This window comes from Empidonax traillii, unplaced genomic scaffold (assembly GCF_003031625.1).
Source record: "Empidonax traillii isolate 1590-97213 ecotype Southwest subspecies unplaced genomic scaffold, ASM303162v1 scaffold671:size839176, whole genome shotgun sequence".
Taxonomy (NCBI): Eukaryota; Metazoa; Chordata; class Aves; order Passeriformes; family Tyrannidae; genus Empidonax; species Empidonax traillii.
The window spans coordinates 404,180-424,166 of NW_020955864.1; the positions used below are offsets into that span (position 1 = coordinate 404,180).

Sequence of the window (19,987 nt, forward strand, 5' to 3'; positions counted from 1 at the left end):
CAGGGAAGCGAGGAGAGCAAGGTCTTAAAAATATTGACTTTTCTAACACTTTGACATTTTTCTGCCTCCATCCCTATCTGTCAGTCAGTAACACCTATGGATGGGAACTGCCAGTGCACATTTCTTCAGCTGGACTCAAGGCAGGGCCAAGTTTGCACTAGAGACACTGTGCTTTTCATGCACCACACGCTGCCCTCCTCTCACCAAGGGGTCACTCAAACCATATTCAGTGCTCTATTTGCAAACAGAGGAGCAGCTTTTATTTTCTAAACACAAAGAGCAGTACAAACTGTGAAATATGAACTGACAAACTTTGGCAGGGGCTCTGAGGAAAAGCTACCCTGGGTCTCCCTCACACTGGATGGAGTCTCATGTCCATCCCTATGTCACACTGGACACCCCTTGCAGATGTAGACACTGCTCTGTGTGGCCACTCAGCCACATGCAACTCTGTGTGAAGGACAGATCTCTGAAGAGATCTTACAAGTTTTCTGGACCCTGAAGTTTGCTGTTCCAATTTATCTAACATAGGTGAAAACAGCCCCAAATACACAGCAACTTGAGGGAGATGCTCCAGGCTCTTGTATAAACCTGGTGTTGAGATACAGAAATTGTTTAAAAACCAAATCATACTGTTTTCACAGTGAATTCATATTGAAAGAGCAAACTTGGATTATCTAACCAGAGTTAGGAATGTAGTTTATTTGGCAATGCTTATCTGTGCTAGACCAAGAAAACCACAGCATAAACTTTTGAGAACTACAGTGGTGTAAACAATCCCAAGTTTTTGCCCACGAGCCCTGTGGCACAGATTCTCCATGAACCTGACTGGAATCACAGTGTCTCTGGTATCACTGAGAGGGATCCAGTCTATCTAGTCATTTGGAAGCCTGTCTTGAGTGAGTTATAGTTTCAGGTTTTGGTCTCTGTCCTGAGGAGCAGATGAAGCTACCTTCATCGCCACTGCATCTCCATGCTTGGAGTCTGCCAAGACCCCAGATGGAGCTGACGGTCCTCTGCAATCACCTCTGGATCACAACAGACTTCTGGGAGGGTCTGTAGAGGCAGATGAACACTGCATTCCCAGAACAGGTACTGCTGGCCATTAACATTCATTGCTCCAGGATCCTTCAGATGAAACAGGGAAGAACCTAATGAATTTAGCTTCCTCTGAGGATGGCAAAGTGATGAGGCTGGTATCTTCTTTAGGTTCTGGAGTATCCATTTAGGCGAAACAAATCACTCACTATATAAAGAAGTAACACAAAAATATTCCCTGCCTCAGGGGAAACCACTCAGTGGCTTATGCAATGTGCATCATGCATTATTCACCACATTTGTCACTGTCTATTCACTGCAGCGTCATATATTTTCTTTTCAATGCTTGTCATGCATGATAGGTATTTTCACTTTCCGTGATAAGCCAGGACAACTGATATTTCTGCCATTTACAAAGCTGTTAAGTACTGAACTTTGTCAGCTATTTCCATGTCAGCTTCACAAAAGTATAGTAATTTTTATTTCTTTCATTTATTTCCTCTCAGAAGCTGTCAGTGTGGCCTGCTGTCCATTGTCTTTTCTAATGTGTCCCTTAAGGGGAAACATGGTTCCAAATGACAATAACATTCTGCTGAGGCTCCTAACTAGCCCTTACTGTAAGGCTGTGCCTGTTTTTGTCAAAAGCAGTATCACTTTCTTCAATAAAGTATTTTTGAACAGCAACAGCACCTCCGTATTTTGGAAGGTGAGCCAGCTCTAGCTGTGCCACCGAGAAACTGCAGTCTTTCCATTCTTCCACAGCCTCCAACAGTATAACAAATCATAAGGTTACCAGAGGGTATGCAGCTTAGCATATAAAAAAAACCTAATCAGATATCTTTATTTCCCATAAACACTTACAGCTGCAGCTTCTCTGCCAAAAACTGAAGGATGGTTTTTCCGATGGGGTTGCTAAATTCAGTATCTCACTGGGAAACTTCAATGAAGGGGAGAGCAAGAGAGCATATGATTAATAAAGGCAAATCCCAGGAGGAGTGAAAGACCTATCTCAAAATAAAACCTACCTGTGCTGCTCTAATTGGGGTTTTATCATGGGGCAAGCAAACACTCATCCAGAAACAAAAATGTAGCCTAAGAACAGATGTTTCCCAGAATTTTAAAACTGATACAGAGGTCTTCTTCTCTGAAATGTGAGTAAAGGCTGGTGGGATACTGATGAAGACATAGGTGATGTCACATTATCAGATTGGGACAGACTAACTTACAGGGCAAAGTTCAAAAACTATTCTGAGGAGCTCTGTATGGGCAGACTGGGCATGGGGGGAGAATGTGATTTCGGGAACGTTCCCAGCTGTGACTCACCTACAGATCTTACATGCCTAGACAGGATACTGACACCTCCCCAAGCCAAGATTTTTGTAAATCTCAGTCTTTGAAATGCATTTCAAGTCAATCTCTCTGAACTAAACCTGGAAAATATGAGTGATAACCAGGGTGGCCTTCATTTACAGGCATCATCCCTTCATCAGCAAAGAAGAGAGAGGGGCACTCGAGGGTGGAGTTCACTTCAGCCTATGTTAGGTGCTCAGGGTCAGGTGAGATCAGTCCTAACCAGAATGTCCCCTGCCACAGTGCGGGTACGGGCAGGACACTTACTGCAGCTCTGAGCAAACACACAGAGTGAACAAACCATGAGATAATGCCCTCAGCTGGGCTGGGAAAGCTTCTTGAACTGCAGGGCACGGCACCACAGTAAAGAGACCTATCCCTCCCCTGATTTGTCATGGGCATAGCAAGCATGACATTGGTTTTTTTTTTTAAAGGCAGCTCACATATTCAGTGAATTACTGTTCATCATCAGGTTCCTGGGACAGCAGGTTTTCACCCAAATCATGCTTATCAGGGGGTTTGAGCTTTCATCTCTATTTGTGGCAATCAGACATGTACTTTCTGTTTGTTCTAACAGTAAAAGCCTCCTGATGGAGTCTGCGTGGAAGGCCACTGAGTATTTCAGCTCTGCAGGTGAACCCTGCGAGGATGCAGGCAGCCAGAGCCAGCTGAGAGCCATACTGACAACCCAGTCTCCCCTTTATCCTTGGTGAAGGTGCTGGACACACAATCTTTCTGATGAACAGAGCAATTTCCAAAGGGAAAACACTAAGAGACTCAACCCCCTCGGCTGCCTCCTGCATCCATCTCACCCCACCCAAATATCAGTCCTCTGGATGAAGGCACAAGGCAGTTGCCTATATAAAATCCTTGACTTGGAGGGTCTGCAGGCTCTTTGAGGTCCTATGCTGACCTGCTGTGGGAGATCCAGTCACTCATCTTCCTCTGTCTTCCCAGGCTTTGAATTTGGGGCAATGGCACCTTATTCTCAGGATCTGCTTTGCGCAGAAGCATGTGCCCTCAGCCTCGGCAGGGCTAGCAAGCTGTTCACAACACACATTTTCAGAAGCTTATGGGCCAAAAGTCAAGAAGATTTTTTTTTCTTGAGTAAAGGACTGGGTTATCCAACATCAACAAGCAGCTATTTCTACAAATGTGTGACAGCATGCCACAAACCTGCAGAGCAGTCTTCCCAAGAAATGCCACCAGTGCATTAGGTTGTCTGCCATGATATTCTGGGCTTATGAACAGCAGCAAGGCAGCCTGGGATTGACTCAAGAGCTGAAACAAAAGCTGGGGTTCTTCTGTGAGTGGCATTCTTCCTTAAATTAAAACCCTGATGTTTTATACTATGAAATTCAGTCTTGGAAAATGGGGGATTCGTAAAGGTAACGAACAATTTAGTAGTTTAATTATGAGCCCTTTAATGTCTTTTCATAATCAGTTAATAAATACCTTAACAATAAAATTGAATTTAAGCTTTTAATAGGCTGTGTTGGATTGAACCTAAACAAAAGAATTAGCAGCTCCAGGCATTGTGCAATAACTTCTCACTGCTTGGTGCCAGGAGAAACAAAGCATTTCAAGTACGTTTTTTTGTACCTCACTATAATAAACGCTTGTAATATTCCCCAATTTCTGGAGTGTAAGATGCAGATCTTATTTATCACAGTATGTGACACATCTGGCACATGGATCAGGAAACAACTGTTTTACTTCATTTCTGTCATCACCTTCCAACAGATTTCTTTCACATTCCAATTTGGATGAGAGAACTTGGACTTTCTCTCCATAAGTTCTCCATTAACAGTTTCACAGCAACGAGCACTATTGGTTCGTTTTCCTTCCACAGCAATTAGTTACACCAAGCTGCATATTTTGACTTTTACTACAAGCAAGCATGTAAAATCACTGGTATTTACTCCTATCTGCTCCCAGTGCCTCTGAGGCAGGCAGAGCTGAGATGCTTCCTGATTGTCACTACCTCTGTTTTCAGTACCACTTTCAAGCAGTGTCACTGCCTGGATGCGCACTGCCTGTTTCTGCCACCTCCTGTCGCTGTTATGAACATGTGTTTTATTTACAGTAGGGCTTTTGTTATGTCTCTGAGAGTGTTTCACAGCTGAAGAGAGCTCTCTGTCTTCTGCTTGAGCAGGGGCGGGCATATCAAACTCACAGGGGTCGGAGCTTTGCAAGCTGCACAAATGACTGTGCACTAATAAAGCTTGAAAAGCTTGAATTACACTGGAACCCACAAAAATTTTCAAATTAAAATTCCATATTTAGAGGCCCCCTGTGGGCTGTGATTTTATTTAGTTTAATCCCCTCTTGAGGCCAATTAGGTAGACACTCTTCTGCACATGCACACACCAGCACAAAAAATAAATATATAAAACTATTTAAAAAGGAGAGGGTAGTATATCACTCATCCATTCAAAGACTGAAATTCTTTTCCCTTCTGTTGTTCCTGAAAATAACATGGCTGTCAGAAATCAATAAAAGTACATGCAAACAGTGCTCATTTTTTACTTCTAGGCTGTGCTTTAACTTTCCCTTGCTTCTTTCTGCAACATCTAGTAAATTTTCGCTGTTGCATACTGTTTCACCAAATGTATAATAAATGCAAAACCTCCAGTGTTACTGGCAGGGAAGGGCCGGATGCTTTGTTTCTTAGCCTGGGAAGTAAAGAGGTGCTGTGAAAATAAATTCCTCAGGCAATTGATTGAAATTTATCGTCTCTGCATAAAGTGCATGTAGGGGGTGGGATGAGGATGCACTCCACTTTCCCTAGCTGAATCCCATCAAGTGCAGTAAGTTTGTTGCAGCAGTGAGCCCGAAGAAACTCTGATTCTTTATGCACAGATTTAATTCACACATCCCCATAGTTTTTTCTTTACTTTTTTTGTATAAACTGTCTCACTGTTGCTCGTTGCATCAGAAGTGCAAACTTTGTTCACTTTGTACCAAGTGGCAGACACCTACATGTCCCATCTGAAAAAGAAGTTAATAAAATGCATACTGAAAACATAAAAGAAGGTCCGAGGCGATGTTTAGGTAATAAGCATTTCTACAAGGGGGGGGAAACAAAAGAACAAAGTTATTATAACTTTTACTGCTGTCTACAACAAGGGAAAATAACAACTAAATATCCCCGCTACCAACTCACTAACAGGGTATGTTAAGAGTCCAAAATTATAAGTTCTTAGAACTTTGTCAGATGTTTAGCAACAAAAGCCCCTTTCCCGAAGGTGACACGCTTGTGTTGAAGTGCTTACAGGACAGGGTCTCTCCTGCCTGGATAAACCAGCCACCACAGCATGCTTTGGATCAAGCAGCCTCCTTGCTTGGATAGGGCACTCAGGGCAGAAGCATCATGAGAGTCCGTGTAGCATCTCCTGCCATATTTTGGGGGCAAACATTAACTGTGGCTAGGAGCCACTGGCTGCCACCACATTACAGGGAAATCAACCCTTAGTGTGGAAAGGGAAAAGCCAGCTCATGAAATTCAGCAGCTCAAGTGTATTTTCAGGATAAGTATCTTTCTGATTATCTGAGGAATTACATGGGGTCTGTGCTCAGACACACCAACTTAAATCTTCAAGAAAAATATGATGAAAACAAGAGCTAAGGAAATATGCCTGAAATAAATGCAATTTTATGGCACTTGAAAAGAGATTAGGGCAAAAAGTCTATTTTGTTTTACAGGGGCTCTTATCCTGTGATCATTGGTACAGCATTGAGCAGCACTTTGCTGCTCCCATATGTTGTTTATTCTCTCATCTGCCACACAGGGGCAATGCATCTGCAACAACTGTCATGTCTGGGGAGGCTCCCGCTTTGATACTTCAGAGAGACTGCACAGAGTCATGGTGGGGAGCACTTCTGCCTTCATGCTTTGTTTGGGATTTATGTTTGATAAAGTCAGGTGCAAAAGGGAAAGCTTTTTAAAAAAAAAACAAACTCTGAAGCAAATTCAACCTTTTCTTCCAGACCAAGGGTAAATCTGCATGGGAAAATCCTTACTCAAGATAAGCTTCAGGTTAAAAGAGTCACTTAAGAAAAAGGGAATAATCTAAAACCACTGAAGTTGTCATAAATTTCCATATACTTAGAAGCATTCAACATACTTATACAGTCAATGTATACGCCCATCTCTGGATCTCATTTAAAGTCTGGGAAAGGATATCTCTTATGCTCAAACTGAGATATGGGCCAACTGAAGGAAGAAATCTTGCTGCAAAAAATGAGATTTGGGAACTCAGTCACTACAATGTCCCCTATTTTACCCTGGTCTGTCAGGAATACATCTTTACAGGGTGCAAGAGGGAGGAAGAAAGTGTGGACCAACATGTTCCCCCCCCCCCCCCCACATACCTCAAACCAGAGAGAAAATCATTGACCAGACTGTCAATCTTCTCCATGTCCCCCACAGAGCCAGCATCTGCCTCCCACCAGAAACCTTCTGTGCACCAGGTTGGGTCTGGGGCAGTCCTCTAGTTCAGTTCATGGGCTAAAGCTACTACTGCTGTAGTGGTATGAATCAACAAATGCTACTACACCTCATCTGCATCAGATGAACAGGTTTCTTTAGACATGTAAGAGAAATTGCATAACCCCTGTCTCTGCATATTTTTTATATGTGTACACAAAACACATATAATATAGGCAGCATTAAAACCATCCCACATAATTTTATAGCAACTGTGCACTTTTAATTTATTCAAAAATGTAGCAGATCTCACACTGCCCATTAGGACTGTAAGAACACAAAGGCTGCAGTTTAAGGCTGAACATAGTGGTGGTGTGAAGGTCGGTCAGGGTGCCTGGAGTGCTGCATGGACACACAGGTTCCACCTCTCTCAAGCTAATGGCAGGACTGGAACACACAAATTATTTGCCTGATGATTTAAAAAAATGCATTTGTGAAGGGCACCTAATGATGACAGCAAGAGCAGTCTGTAGAACAACTAACTACAGAAGATGTTCCATCTGTAAATTAGGGAGGCAGCTATTTATTTTGTTCCATGGAGAAAGAAAGCCCTGAGTCCTTACCCACCCCCCTCCCATGGGGAAATGAGCAGGACTGCACGCTGAAATTCACTGAGTTTCCTCTACCCTACATGTGTTATTCCCCTGTAGGGGAGAATGGAGCCTTTTATACCTCCATAGCTCTGGGCTCTTTGAGTAATGAAGGGAACACATTTATTGGTACAAGGTTTGGTGTTTATTGATGCTACCCATTTTTCACCAGGTTTAGCACTCTGTGGGGAAGGCACATGGACTTTCCAAAACACATTTTATAATCAAGCCATTTCAAGGTTTATGCAGTACAATATGTTTAACTGTTAAATTGTAAATAAAAGTCATTGCCCAATGCTAAACCTCCTTCAAGACATTACAATCAGCTACATCTTTAATTATCTGATTTATAAGCAACTCACCAGCACTGTTGCATGTGTTACATGCACATGATGTTTGCCTAACAAATATAGCATGCAAAATTATCCTTCTAGAAGGGGTTGTGGGCTTAACCCACCACTACCTTGGCCTTGACTGAGTGAATGGGGGGAAAAAAAAATTCCGAGCTAAACCCAAGACATATTCCTGCCTCATCCTCTTTTCAAGTGGGACTTTGCTTTTTAATAAACCTGCCAAAGCTGATGGGTGTAAGGGGTGCCTTCAGCTGCCGGGCTGTGTGGTGTCCCCGGGCCCTCCCCAGCCGCTGCACTCCCTCTTGTGGCAGCACAGACCCCAAGAAAACCCCACAGCACGTGGGATTTATTCCCAGAGAGTTGTTGAGAATACATCACAGCTCCAGATACACGGAGCAAAAGTGTTTCAGGAGGCAAAACTACATGCATATGCACAAAAGCCTAGGCACCACTAACCCGCACCAGATATTTCCCAGACTGTATTCCTAACATAAATCAGTGGGAATTACCTTGCTGTGTGTAAAACATCCTGTATTATAGTTTAACAGAGGAGACCCTGCTGCCCATGGCCCAGCAGACAGCCCCCTGCACACCCATCAGACAGCCCCCTGCACACCCATCCCTGCTCTTCTGGAGGCCATGCAGAGGGGTCCATCCAATAAGACATGAGGAGTATTAACCCTTTCCAAAATCCTGGGTCCAGTTTTTAACAGTTTGGCTCTGGGAAACACTGCTAGCACAAGGAAGGCTTGCAGAAGCTATTGCTCTGCTCTTGTTTACCTTTTGCCTGCCAGCATAGCACTGCCTTCTCAAAGACCAGTCACTACAAACACTCCAACTACTTATTTCTCATTTTGTTATTCTCCACCAGAAAGCAGACCCTCTAAATAAAGGAATAAATTAATAAAAACATATTGTCTCAGTTTAAGGCTGAGAAACAGGTACCCTGTAAGTTTTATCTAGTAAATCAAAAATCCCCAAAGATGATGAAGTAGCTCTTTCTTTTTCTGACAGCAGATCCAGATCAAACACTTCTCATGGCAAGACAGAAAGCCACAGCGGGGAGCTCTCCTTTACAGAGATTCATTTGCTCTCTGGTATTGATGTGATACTTAATTTATTGATCCACAGAGGAATGAGAATTCAAAGGCAGTACAGACTGCATTCTGCATAGGTTCTTCTGAAGAAAAAGGTTTTCTCTCCTCTTTTTCTTGTAACTGTTTCTGAACATGGGCACCCCTGTCATGTTCTCAGTGTAATGTTATGGTATAAAAAATTCCAGGTCAGTTTAAATGTGACAGCTTGTCAATAGGGCTGCTTAATAGGTTGTACACTCCACTTCAGCCCTGTTGCTCAGTTTGTTGGTATAAACTCCGCAGATGTCCATGTAAATAAAGGAATTAAATAACTTGCATGGAAACATGGTCTTTAGTCCTTATTCTTATTTTTAAATTAAAAAAAAAAATCAGTTTGATAGGAAGGTGTTAAGGGGACAACCCAGATAAGACAATTAGAAAATGGGTTAATAATTTCCCTTTTTTTTTTTTTTTTTTTTTTTATCATTTTGATGTTGTTCAGAGATGAAAAACTCATGCATATGAAGGTTACAGCATGGTATCAAGGGAGTCTGTAAAAAAAAGACACATAAGGATAAGGATAAAGGGTAGAGATCTCCACTTAGGCTCTGTTCTCCACAATTTTCATAGAGAGTTTAGTTTATGCTATGAAAGTCTCATGCTGCTCATTTGGGGTATTATGTTTTCCCTTAAATCACTCAGACAATATTGACATCTCTCCTTTTCTCATCTGGGAGCAAGGACAGTTGTCGCAATAAGAGCTGTGTCCCTCAAGACTGATCAACCCTTCAGGAAGAAGAAAGCACAAAAGTGCCACACTCTTTTCCCATTGCAAGAACTGTGTGTCAGTAAGAATAAGGGATTCATGCCTTCTCTTACCTTCTTATACTTCTGCCAGGTAAAAGTGACTAGACTCCAGCTTGGCTGAAGAACTGTACAACTCAAAAGCCTGGCTATCACCAGAGCACTGGTTATCAGTTTGCAAGATTGCAGCAGGGAATTCCCACTCTGAGAAACTGTGGAGCTTGCAATGACAAAGATCTCTTCAGCTTTCATTTTTCCCCATGGTCAGTGACCAAGCACATGGTGGCCAGGTGGCCTCAAAACAATGCCGCTGTAGAAAAGCAACCTGTAAACAGCATATTATATTTCTTGCAAAATATAATACAACAAACAGAAGATGCTATTCAAAACAGAACTCTATTATTTCAGCAGCAGATGGACAACCAAGAAAATGAGTACTGTAAAATAACTATTTGTATTCTTAACATCACAAAAGCTTGCATTGATATTGTTCATTTTTTGACCTTTGCATGTTCTGTATCTTGGTAATCTTGGTAGCCGGGCAGAGGACACCAGTCCTGCATGGTACTGCATGCTTGAAAACTCTGCATGGTGAGGACTGAAAGACAAGGAAATTAAGAAATCTCACAATCATACAAACTAATTTGCCTCTTTGCTACCAGCAGCATACTGAACCTCTGAACACAAGCAAAATGTCTAAGAAACTATTTTTTTTTTTAATTGCCCACCCTTCCCTTGGTCTCTAGTGATCATTGTTAATTGAAAGTTCAACATATGTTCCCATTAAAGTGTGTTAGGAAATTATATGATCTCCAGCCATCCTCAGTGTGATTTCAGGACTAATTATTGCCAGGACAGTAATTCATTGACTTCAGCAAGGACAGTGTTAGGCCTACACTGACAGTTTTAAAGGAGAAAAACTTGTTGATTACAACTGGCTCCAGACAACAATAGTATCACTTTCTTATATTCAGAGCAGTAAAGAAAATATAAAACAAACAACATAAAACTGATAAAAAAGGGAGTTCATTCTAAGTTCAATTCATTAAGAGTTACAGTTTGATACTGTTGATTTCCCCCGAGTTCAATAAAGACAAACTCACAAAAACAAGAACATAACTATCCTTTCCTGGAAGACATTAATGAAGAAAGGCAATAATGAGATCTGACTTTATCTAATCAGTAAATAGCCCCAGCAATACAACTTCATCTCCTGAAGTCATTAACTGCTGGGAAACATAATATTACGTGTAAAACCTCACAATGTTGCAGTGATAAAAACCATTTTTAAATTAACAGGTTATCAAGGGCAAAGAATCATCTTCACATACACACTTAGCACACTGAGGAGTGGTTTCTGCCTCAGATCAAAATGCCTTCATGGAAATAGCTACAAGCAAGAAGAAGCTCCGAGTTCCCTCTGTCGTCCATGGATACCCTAGTGCCGTTGGAGAAGCTTAGGCAGTGATTCATCTTATCCTTATCTGGTCACTGAGAGATTAGTCCCACTGTCTAATGTAGGTGTCTAGTGTCACTTGAGACACTCCATGGTATCCAAGGCACCCTCACAGGGCTGGCAGAGGTGACACAGGACCCTGAGGATAACCGTGTCTGTCTTAAGCAGAATCTGAAAGCTGACAGGATACCTGCAGGCAACTCAAACACCACTAGGTGCCTAAATTTAGGCCACTGGCCCCCTTTACTGGCCCCCATGAGGACACCTAACTGTAAATGATCAAGTTAAGGTGTCTTATTCTTGAACTCAGTCCCACCAAAGTCAACTGGAAATGCCAGAGGTCAGAAAGTAAATAAATAACGTTAGCAATACCTCATTTCTGAAGGCATAATATTTGATCCTTCATCAGGCTATACGTAAACAAGTAAAATAATTCAGATGCTGTAGTATTTGCAATTATCTTGGTGAGCATCTTTTCCCAGTCACCAAAAAAGCCTCAACAAACCCAACTCTTCACAATCTGCACTAGATGTTTATGATTTGAGAGTAAAGCTGAAAGTGTTATTTTGCCCTTAAGAGCAATTTCTAAAGAGAAAAAAAAAAAAAGCAAATTGATATAACAGAGAAAAGAACTCCAGTTTCAGTAAAATCTTTGAAACTCTTCACTCCTATCAGCAATCTGAATCCACTCACACCTCTGACCGGAAATTCTTAATACCTTTGTGAAAAGAGCAGAATAAATCAGTTCAATTTCCAAAAGATTAATATAAACATAATCTATGGGCATTTTTGGTGGTAGATATCAAATATGATTTGGGTTTGGGAAATTACAGTTGCTTCTAACATCATTGTTTCCTTCAAGCCAAATTGGAAGCAGATTGCAGACATACTTCTACCATTCCTGGTCCACACACACATGAAGGACTAGTACTTTTCATCATAGCATAACACTTCAGAATATGTGGGATTTAAAGATCAAATCTGTGGGTATCCACAGGGTTTGAAAGATACCAGTGTAAATAGTGTTGCAAATAGTCAGCAGAAGCCACCTCTGGTATATGAAGCCCTTGAGTCCCAAGTGAATGGTGCTGGGATGTGTTTCTGAGAGGTGTCACAAAGCCTTCACCTGACATGCTTGACTCCAGGTAACTAATTTTGGCCCTGCTCGAAGACTTAGGGATGCTTCTTGGCTTAGATATTCTTGTATACATTCGAGAACATGGCACAATACTGAAACATGAATGAAACTGTGAAGGCTATCTCAAAGAATCACGTAAGGATTACTAGACCAAAGTTGCCAATATGTTTGAAAAACAGAGACCTTCACTTGGAGAAAATATAGGTCTGACATAAAAGCTCCATCTAAGATATATCATGAATCAGTACTCATGGACAATTAATAAAGTGTGCAATACTTCTTTCCTAGAAATGGAAAATTATATTAAAATAAACATGAATATGCATGAGAAAGTTTTTGCAAATCTAGTAAGCATATATTGCATGGCAAATGACAAAAACGATCTTCAAAGTAAACCCATTCATCTTTAAATTTGATAGCTAGCCTAAGGAATCAGTGTAGAATCAGATATAAATTTAGTGATCATATGGATTCTGTGAGTGAAACATGTTTACAGTTGACATCTTGGAAATACACTTACATGAATTAAAATTTAATATATTATGGAGAATAAAGTCTTTTACACTTTAACAGCCTGGTCCAAACCCTTAGGAAGACAAAAGAAATATTCCCTTTCACTTACATGAGTACTGGACCAGATTGATGCAGAGAAAATAACAGCCCATATGTTTTTGATTCTACTGATCTTTTGGTGGTGAAGAACCTCTTGGACTAAGGAAATACTAGGACACTCAAAAGAGAGCAATCCCTGATTTACTTCATTCTGGGAGGAGACTCTGAACCTGCCCTTGAATGCATGCCTTCTTAACTTCTTAACACATGGCAGTAAAGTAAATCCTGCAGAAAAGCTGCTGAACTTGCACACACTGTAACTTTTAAAGTAAACTTCATGGCTGCCAAAAAGTGCATAAGAAGTCAGAAATAACTTACAATATGGCAGGTGTTACAGTGCAATAAGGGCATGTCTTACATACATTATAAAACACAGACTGAAGTGGTTCCAGGAGTTCCAAGAGTTATGATGATACAGACTGTGATGTTGTTATTTAGATTAAATTCCTCCTACCATGTCTGCAAACTAATCTTTTTCCCTCTATTTGCTCCATTCACCACATTTAGATGCCACCATCTTGGATTTCCTTCTCTGAAAAGGAAATCCCCACTTCTCAGCACAAAACTTGAAAAGTCTTAGAAGGAGTTGCTGAGCCTACATCCTACAGCCAGGTAACCGAAGTGGTGTGGAAATATGACCTGCTCACAACTTTCAAGAGCCTTACAGTGGGTCAAGCTCAGGACCTAAGCCAGCACCATTAATACCTCAAGCAGCAGACAGCAGCAGTTAGTGGGAAAGAGGTCAAAGAAGTGGGGACCATTTGCCAAAGCACCAAAGAATATGTGTCTGTGAAGACACCACTCTTGGAAAAGAGATGTTGGCAGTAGTTCTGTGCATGCTGGTACACCTCCATGACATTGTCGATCCAGAAGGAGATGATGCCTTTTGTCCTGAGAGCAGGATTCTACCTCCCAGTTAACCAGACTTGTCTCCAGTGGGATGCTGTTCCCTGAATAATAAGCCTTGTCTCCCAGTCCACTGAAGCATTGCTCCCACACAGCAACACAAATTCCACCAAGTCAGCATGTCCATGGTGCCTGTGGAAAGCATATCTTTAGGTAGAGCATAAGGTCTGCAATCTCAGAAATCCAGGTTTTGGGGGAACCCTTGAGTCAAATCAGAGGGAATTCACAGCTCTAGGAATTTGACGTTTTGGCCCTTTTGAAAAATCTCACACCAGATCTTACAAAACTGGCAGTATTCACAAGTCTATAAATTAGGACTTCAAGAAGAATTCCTCCAAGAAGTAAACCACAGCCTTTGATTAAACCAAGGCTTCATCCTGTAATAGCTAAAAACCAGAAACTAGGACCACATTGCCTCATCTCTAATGTAAAACAAGAAGAGATTTGGAAACAGCTACAGGCAGGATTTTGCTTCACAGGAGGAAATCCAAGATGGTGGCTGGAAAGTGACAAATTCCTGCTTCTGCTGTTTTATTTCTGCTGAACTCAATGAGGTTGTTTAACTAACCTGGCCTTTGCATGAAGTGAACTCCTGCACCCACACAGCCTCATGTTTTCTGGATCAGTAACACAGATATATTGAGAAACACTCTTCGTTTCAGTTTCCCTAGAAGGGTAGTAAGAATATGGAGAGATAAAGCGAATTTTTTCTTCTTAAGCATAGAAGTAGTATCCAGTTTGTGCAAAATTTATTTTGTTTTCACTTGCTGATAGGAAAACTGTGTACCTTATTCAGATCTGCATAATTGGTTGGTTGGTTCTTTTTAATTTCTCAAGGAAGAAGAACTGTCCCTCCTCCCATCCAACCCCACAAATGAATGCAAAGTAGTTACTACACAAGGCCTGTTTGGGAAGATTATTCCTCATTGGCACCTCTCTTCTCTCAGAGATCTGTTCTATTTTGTCTCTTCTCACACTTTTTTCATGTTTCAATTCAGCACATCACATAACAGCTTAACATAGAGCAGAGACTCTTCTAACATCTAGTGGGCTGCTCCCTTCTCACCCAGCATTTCAGCTTCACTTGGCTTGTGATTGCTAGTAGTTGACTTCCTTACACAGAGATGGACCCTCTTTTGTTCCTTCTATCCTGCCTTCCTTTTTCTAATCCTTCACTGTGCCAAAAAAATTTACTTTGGAAGGTATTTAGAAGCTTTTTGATTTCAGCAATTTTAAAGGTGTCAGGCTGGGACTCTCCCCAAAAACAGCAATAGTTAAGTTAGCTAGCTATCATGTTTTAAATGTTTGTTATAATTTTAAAGAGGTTTTTCCTTTCTTCTGAAATGTGCCAGAAACATGGTGTTTCTGTTCTCTACAGTGGTTGGCCTCACTTTTATTTTCCTGTTTTTAGAGGGAAAAGTGGGTTAGGAAGACAGACAAGAGGCAGAGCAAATAATAAGCACAAATCAAGGACTCTTTCTTTGTTCTTTCCTCAAAAGAATGTCTCATTTGTTTCAGGCTTCATCCTAAGTTATCAAACAAAGTCCCATTCCAGCTGGGCAACAGATATATCTCAAAGTGTGACCACCTGCTCAGCTTACTGGGACTTTATCCTTTACATAGACACTAAGAGGCTAGTGGTTGCTCTGTGTCTGCAAGCAGCTGCATACAGATGGCGATGCACTGAACTCACCCATGAGGGTTTGAACTGCAAAGCGTACTGTAAATCCACTTGGGATTTTAAACACTTTTTTTTTTAATTCCTTCTAATTTTCACTCATGCTTGAAAATTTTTGCCCTTCATGAGCCTCAGAAGTCAAATCGGGCAAGGTACCACTTATTTTTCAACTCCAAGTGACGAAGGGTGGAGAAAGGATTTGTCATCGCACTAAGTTCTGGGAAGAACTTTGGGTCCCAAAGATTTCGCTGTAGTCAGTGGAGAGAGATGGCAACTCCCAGCTCAAATTGCAGGTATGTGAAAGCACTCTTTGGAAAAGCTCTTTTCTCTCTCCATGACTTTGGAAAGAACCCAGGTAATGAAGACAGATATAGATAGAAAACAGCTGTAGAAAAGAAAAGGCTTCTTTTTTTTTCAGATTTTCCTCTTTTTATCAGTCCTTACTGTACGGAGGAAAAGCTTACACACACACACACACACTGTCCTGACTGCACAAACATCAGGAATCATGTCCCACAAATTGTAAAAGACGTCTGTAAGACCTGGAGTCAGGTCAGGACTTAAACGTGCTACAAGTGCATATATATTTATGTTTTACACAGCAAATAAATAAACGCTTGCACAACATCAGGTACATAACTCAGCTCTGCATTCATGTTACCACAGTGCTTTTAGAATAAACTTGTGTCCTTGCACACCAGCCATATGCATGCCAGGAAAACTGACTCGGTTTAGTTTGGTGTAACTTACAATGAACATGTGTTTTGGGAACTATTAGAGGAGGAAGAGAGACTTATATTCCAGGTTAATGCTGGGACTATGTGTCATCTGACTTGGCAGGTCTGGGGCATTAACTGACATTGCATATCAGGTTAGGTTAATAATCCATGACTTGGTTCTGCTTGAGCAGATCTGTGTGCCCAGACTACAGATCAGTGACAAACCTGGAGTCTCAGGGGGAAAGGATTAGTTGCTCAGTCATCAGCAGGATGGCACTTGCACCACAAGATGTTCAGACCTAATGCCTGGATCTGCTGTGAATCACAAGCTACATCTGGAAAGTAGCAACGCAAATCTGTCTCTCCGGGGATGCACACAGCAGTGAACGCAGGCTTGGATGACAACATGACAATACTGGTAACTTGGAAGGGATATTACCAGAATGGGAGAAAAACTTAAAGGATATAAAAATACCTGCCTTTTTTAGCAAGATACTCCAAGAGACTGCGAAGACTTTCCCTCATTCCAAACAAGTTGGGAATTACCTCGTAGGCAAACTGATCAACAAGGGCTCCTTTGCCAAGGTGATAGAGGGACTGCACATCCCCACAGGGGAGAAGGTAAGCTCATAATGAGAGCATAACACGCACTAGGAATCGCAAGTAACTTCACACTAATTTATGGCAGAAAATTTCAGACCATTTAATCTGCAAACCACAATCTACTCAGTGAACTGTCCTCTGAACCTTATTCTCATAAATTAACCTCATAAGTTGAGTTTATTGCTCATGTATAATCAGTCACATCTGTGAATACGTATTTAGTGCAACTATTTTCACAATCATAAAATATAGGCAACAAAGATATCTTCCTACTGAAAGAGAGAAGGATGATGGCATAAAGACAATTTCAAATCTGCTTTCTCTAATAATCTTCATTGAGTAATTAGTGCTGGGTATCTGACCTTTAAAGCTATGGACAAAACTTAGTGAAAAGCCAGACACTCCAATAGCAATCATTTACATGGCAGGACACAGATAAACTCTATTGTCTCTGGCTCAATCAGGCTAAAATAACTTACCACTAGACACGAGTGTGGAAAGGTGGGTTGCTATAAAGTGACTTTCTGAATTTTACTTTTCTTGTGGCTTAACAGCTTCACTGCCCAACTAGCTCCCCAAACCACAGAGAGTCTAATCCCAGCCCACAGCACCCAGTATCCTGAGTGACTTTTAGATTAAGTTGCAGGGCAGCATGTTAGAAAATAGATGTGCTGCCTTTCAGATGCAGTTACCAGTTAAGCATGTAGGGATTTTTTGCATTTCAGAATATTTCGTATGTGCATATTTATTAATGTAATGATAGGGATAGATAAGACAGAGTTCAGCCTTTGTGTTTCGGTCTTCAGGAGAAATAAAAAGTGTATTTTTCCATTACAAATGTCTCCCTCTGTGATACTGATTATCAACACTATGTCAAAAACAGCCTCTCCCATGTCACCTTACCCCACACCCATTTGAAAACTAATCTTGGTTGTTGCCAATTTGCAAGTATCCTGCCATTTAGGTGGCCATAAAAGTCACTGACAAGAGAAGAGCCAAGCAGGATTCCTATGTTTTAAAAAACATGAAGCGTGAACCGCGGATACACCAGATGATTAAGCACCCCAATGTTGTTCAGCTATATGAGACCTTGGAGACTGACAACTCCTATTACATGGTGATGGAGCTGTGCCTCGGCGGTGACCTCCTGGACAGAATTTGTGAGAAAAAGAGGCTGGCAGAATGGGAAGTAAGGAGATACACCCAGCAAATTCTGTCTGCAGTAGAGCACCTGCACTGCCAGGGAATTGTTCACAGGTAAGATGTTTCTCCCCTTTCAAACAGTAAGAAAAAGAAGTGTGCAAGAACACAGAGTGCTCTTCTTCAGAAGAGCATTTCTTTATTTTTCTCTCATTAAAACAGGAATTGCTAAGAAAAAATATGTTCTCTCAACTCATTTTAATAAAGCATTTTATCCTCAGTAGTGGTTTTTTACTGTTATAGGCTGTTATGCACTCCTGGGGTAGAAATGTAACAAAGTCCAGGGATAAGAACTGATGAGCACAAAAAATCAAGGCTTTGCCACAATTATCTCAGAATTAGCTGGTGACAAATGTGTATCTAATTCAAATATTTCAGTATGGCTAAGCATATAAATATTGATTTCCTTTGGTTAGCCACAACATATTGAAATAACCACACATCACTCAGGACTGAAAATTGAGGAATTGCAGCTCACTACTCTGGAAAAGGACATGTCCTGCAGGTCTGAGTCTGAGACAGGTTCCTGGTCTTCCATACTGGCTTTTGCATTTGAAGGACAGATCATAACTTCAGCCACTGCTAGAGGAGCCTCAGCAGCCCACACAAGGAGAGCTGGTATTCCCCCCTTCTAGGGATCTCAGCACATATGCCAAGAGCAGCAGAATAAGACTTCCATTTTAAGTGGAAGAATAGGCTAGAAGCAGTTTTTCCCACCATTTTTCTGTTTTACTTGATGATTCACAGTCAGTCAGATCCTTAACTTTAAATGGTGAATGGATTCAACCAGAAAGTCCCCAGGACCTAACAAGTAATCCAACTGACTGCATCATTACAGAAACCATGAAACAAATAAGCTGTGAATGTGATGGCTCAGCATTTACAAGTGCTTTGTGACTTGAAATACTTGCAACCCAGCACTTCATTATATTGGATTTGTTAATTAAAAAGGAATAGACAGGAAAGAAGTTGACAGTATGTGACCTAGAGAATTTGAACAAACAAACAAAAAAAAAACCCACAAGAAAATAAACCCAAGGGGCTTCACCCCGTTAGTCTAGGCTGACATCCTTGCCTTGCTGGTTCCCTGACTAATCTATTTTACAGCATTTCTTTAGTGCTCATGATCATAACATTTATTTTCTTCCCATGAAAACATTCCTCATTAATTTCTCAAGCCCTCTACCTTTCTTTTTGTTTGGAAACAGCTCTTCACAGTGAGCTAGAGAGTAGCCTGACTTCTTGCCCTACTTCTCTCTTTTTTGTTGGTCATGTTTTGCTGGGAAAGCTTTGCGAGAGAGAAAAATTTTGCTTCGCATCCTGAGACTAACCATGTACAAAATGGCGTGGGCTCCTCTGGTGGCTTGATTTACTATCAAACTGCCCTAACCAAAGCAAAATTCATCCCTGGCTCTCCAGCATTTTGTCACAGGGTTTATGGAGTTGCATGGTCTGGCAGGAGACAAGCCACCTTGCTTGGTCGCAGGTGTAGGTTCAGTCAGCAGTACCTTAATTTGTGACCTGCTGCTGGCTTTGAGATTCAGAGCTGTGTCCTTGACCTCATATGAGAAGCAGGCTGGGAAAATCTGGAAGGGTTTCCCTGCTCAGCTTCAGCTGCAGTGATTTATAACAATTCTCTGCAGAGGTCAAACCAACGAGGATAATTGTGGGTGTATCCTCTTCTGAAAAAAAGGCATCAGTGTTCCCAGAAAGATGAGCACACAAAGAGGAAGGTTACCTCACAAATTCAATCTGATTTTCTCATCTAAGCATGGAGCAAAGCTCAACTCTTTAACATTCCTTTAACACAAGTGGAGGAGGGTTCCCAAGCTGCCTGTTGGGAATAGCTGCTTATCCACAGGGAGAGTCCTGGCAAAATCACACCAGGTATGAGTTCATAAGATGGATAATTGTATGCCAGTGTTTGGGTTTATGCATGGGGGTCCCTTTATTTTACTAAAATGGAGGTGACTGG

General features: G+C 41.3%; 1 protein-coding gene across 1 annotated transcript in view; it reads left to right on the top strand.

Moving 5' to 3' along the window:
• The window catches only part of LOC114065510 (hormonally up-regulated neu tumor-associated kinase-like), a 122,646-nt gene that overhangs the window by 31,191 nt on the left and 71,468 nt on the right, over positions 1–19,987 (top strand). Inside the window, exons 3-4 of the mRNA XM_027899488.1 lie at positions 16,652–16,830; positions 17,777–18,069. Of these exons, the coding sequence (XP_027755289.1) occupies positions 16,652–16,830; positions 17,777–18,069 (472 nt within the window). The remainder of the gene's footprint in view (positions 1–16,651; positions 16,831–17,776; positions 18,070–19,987) is intronic.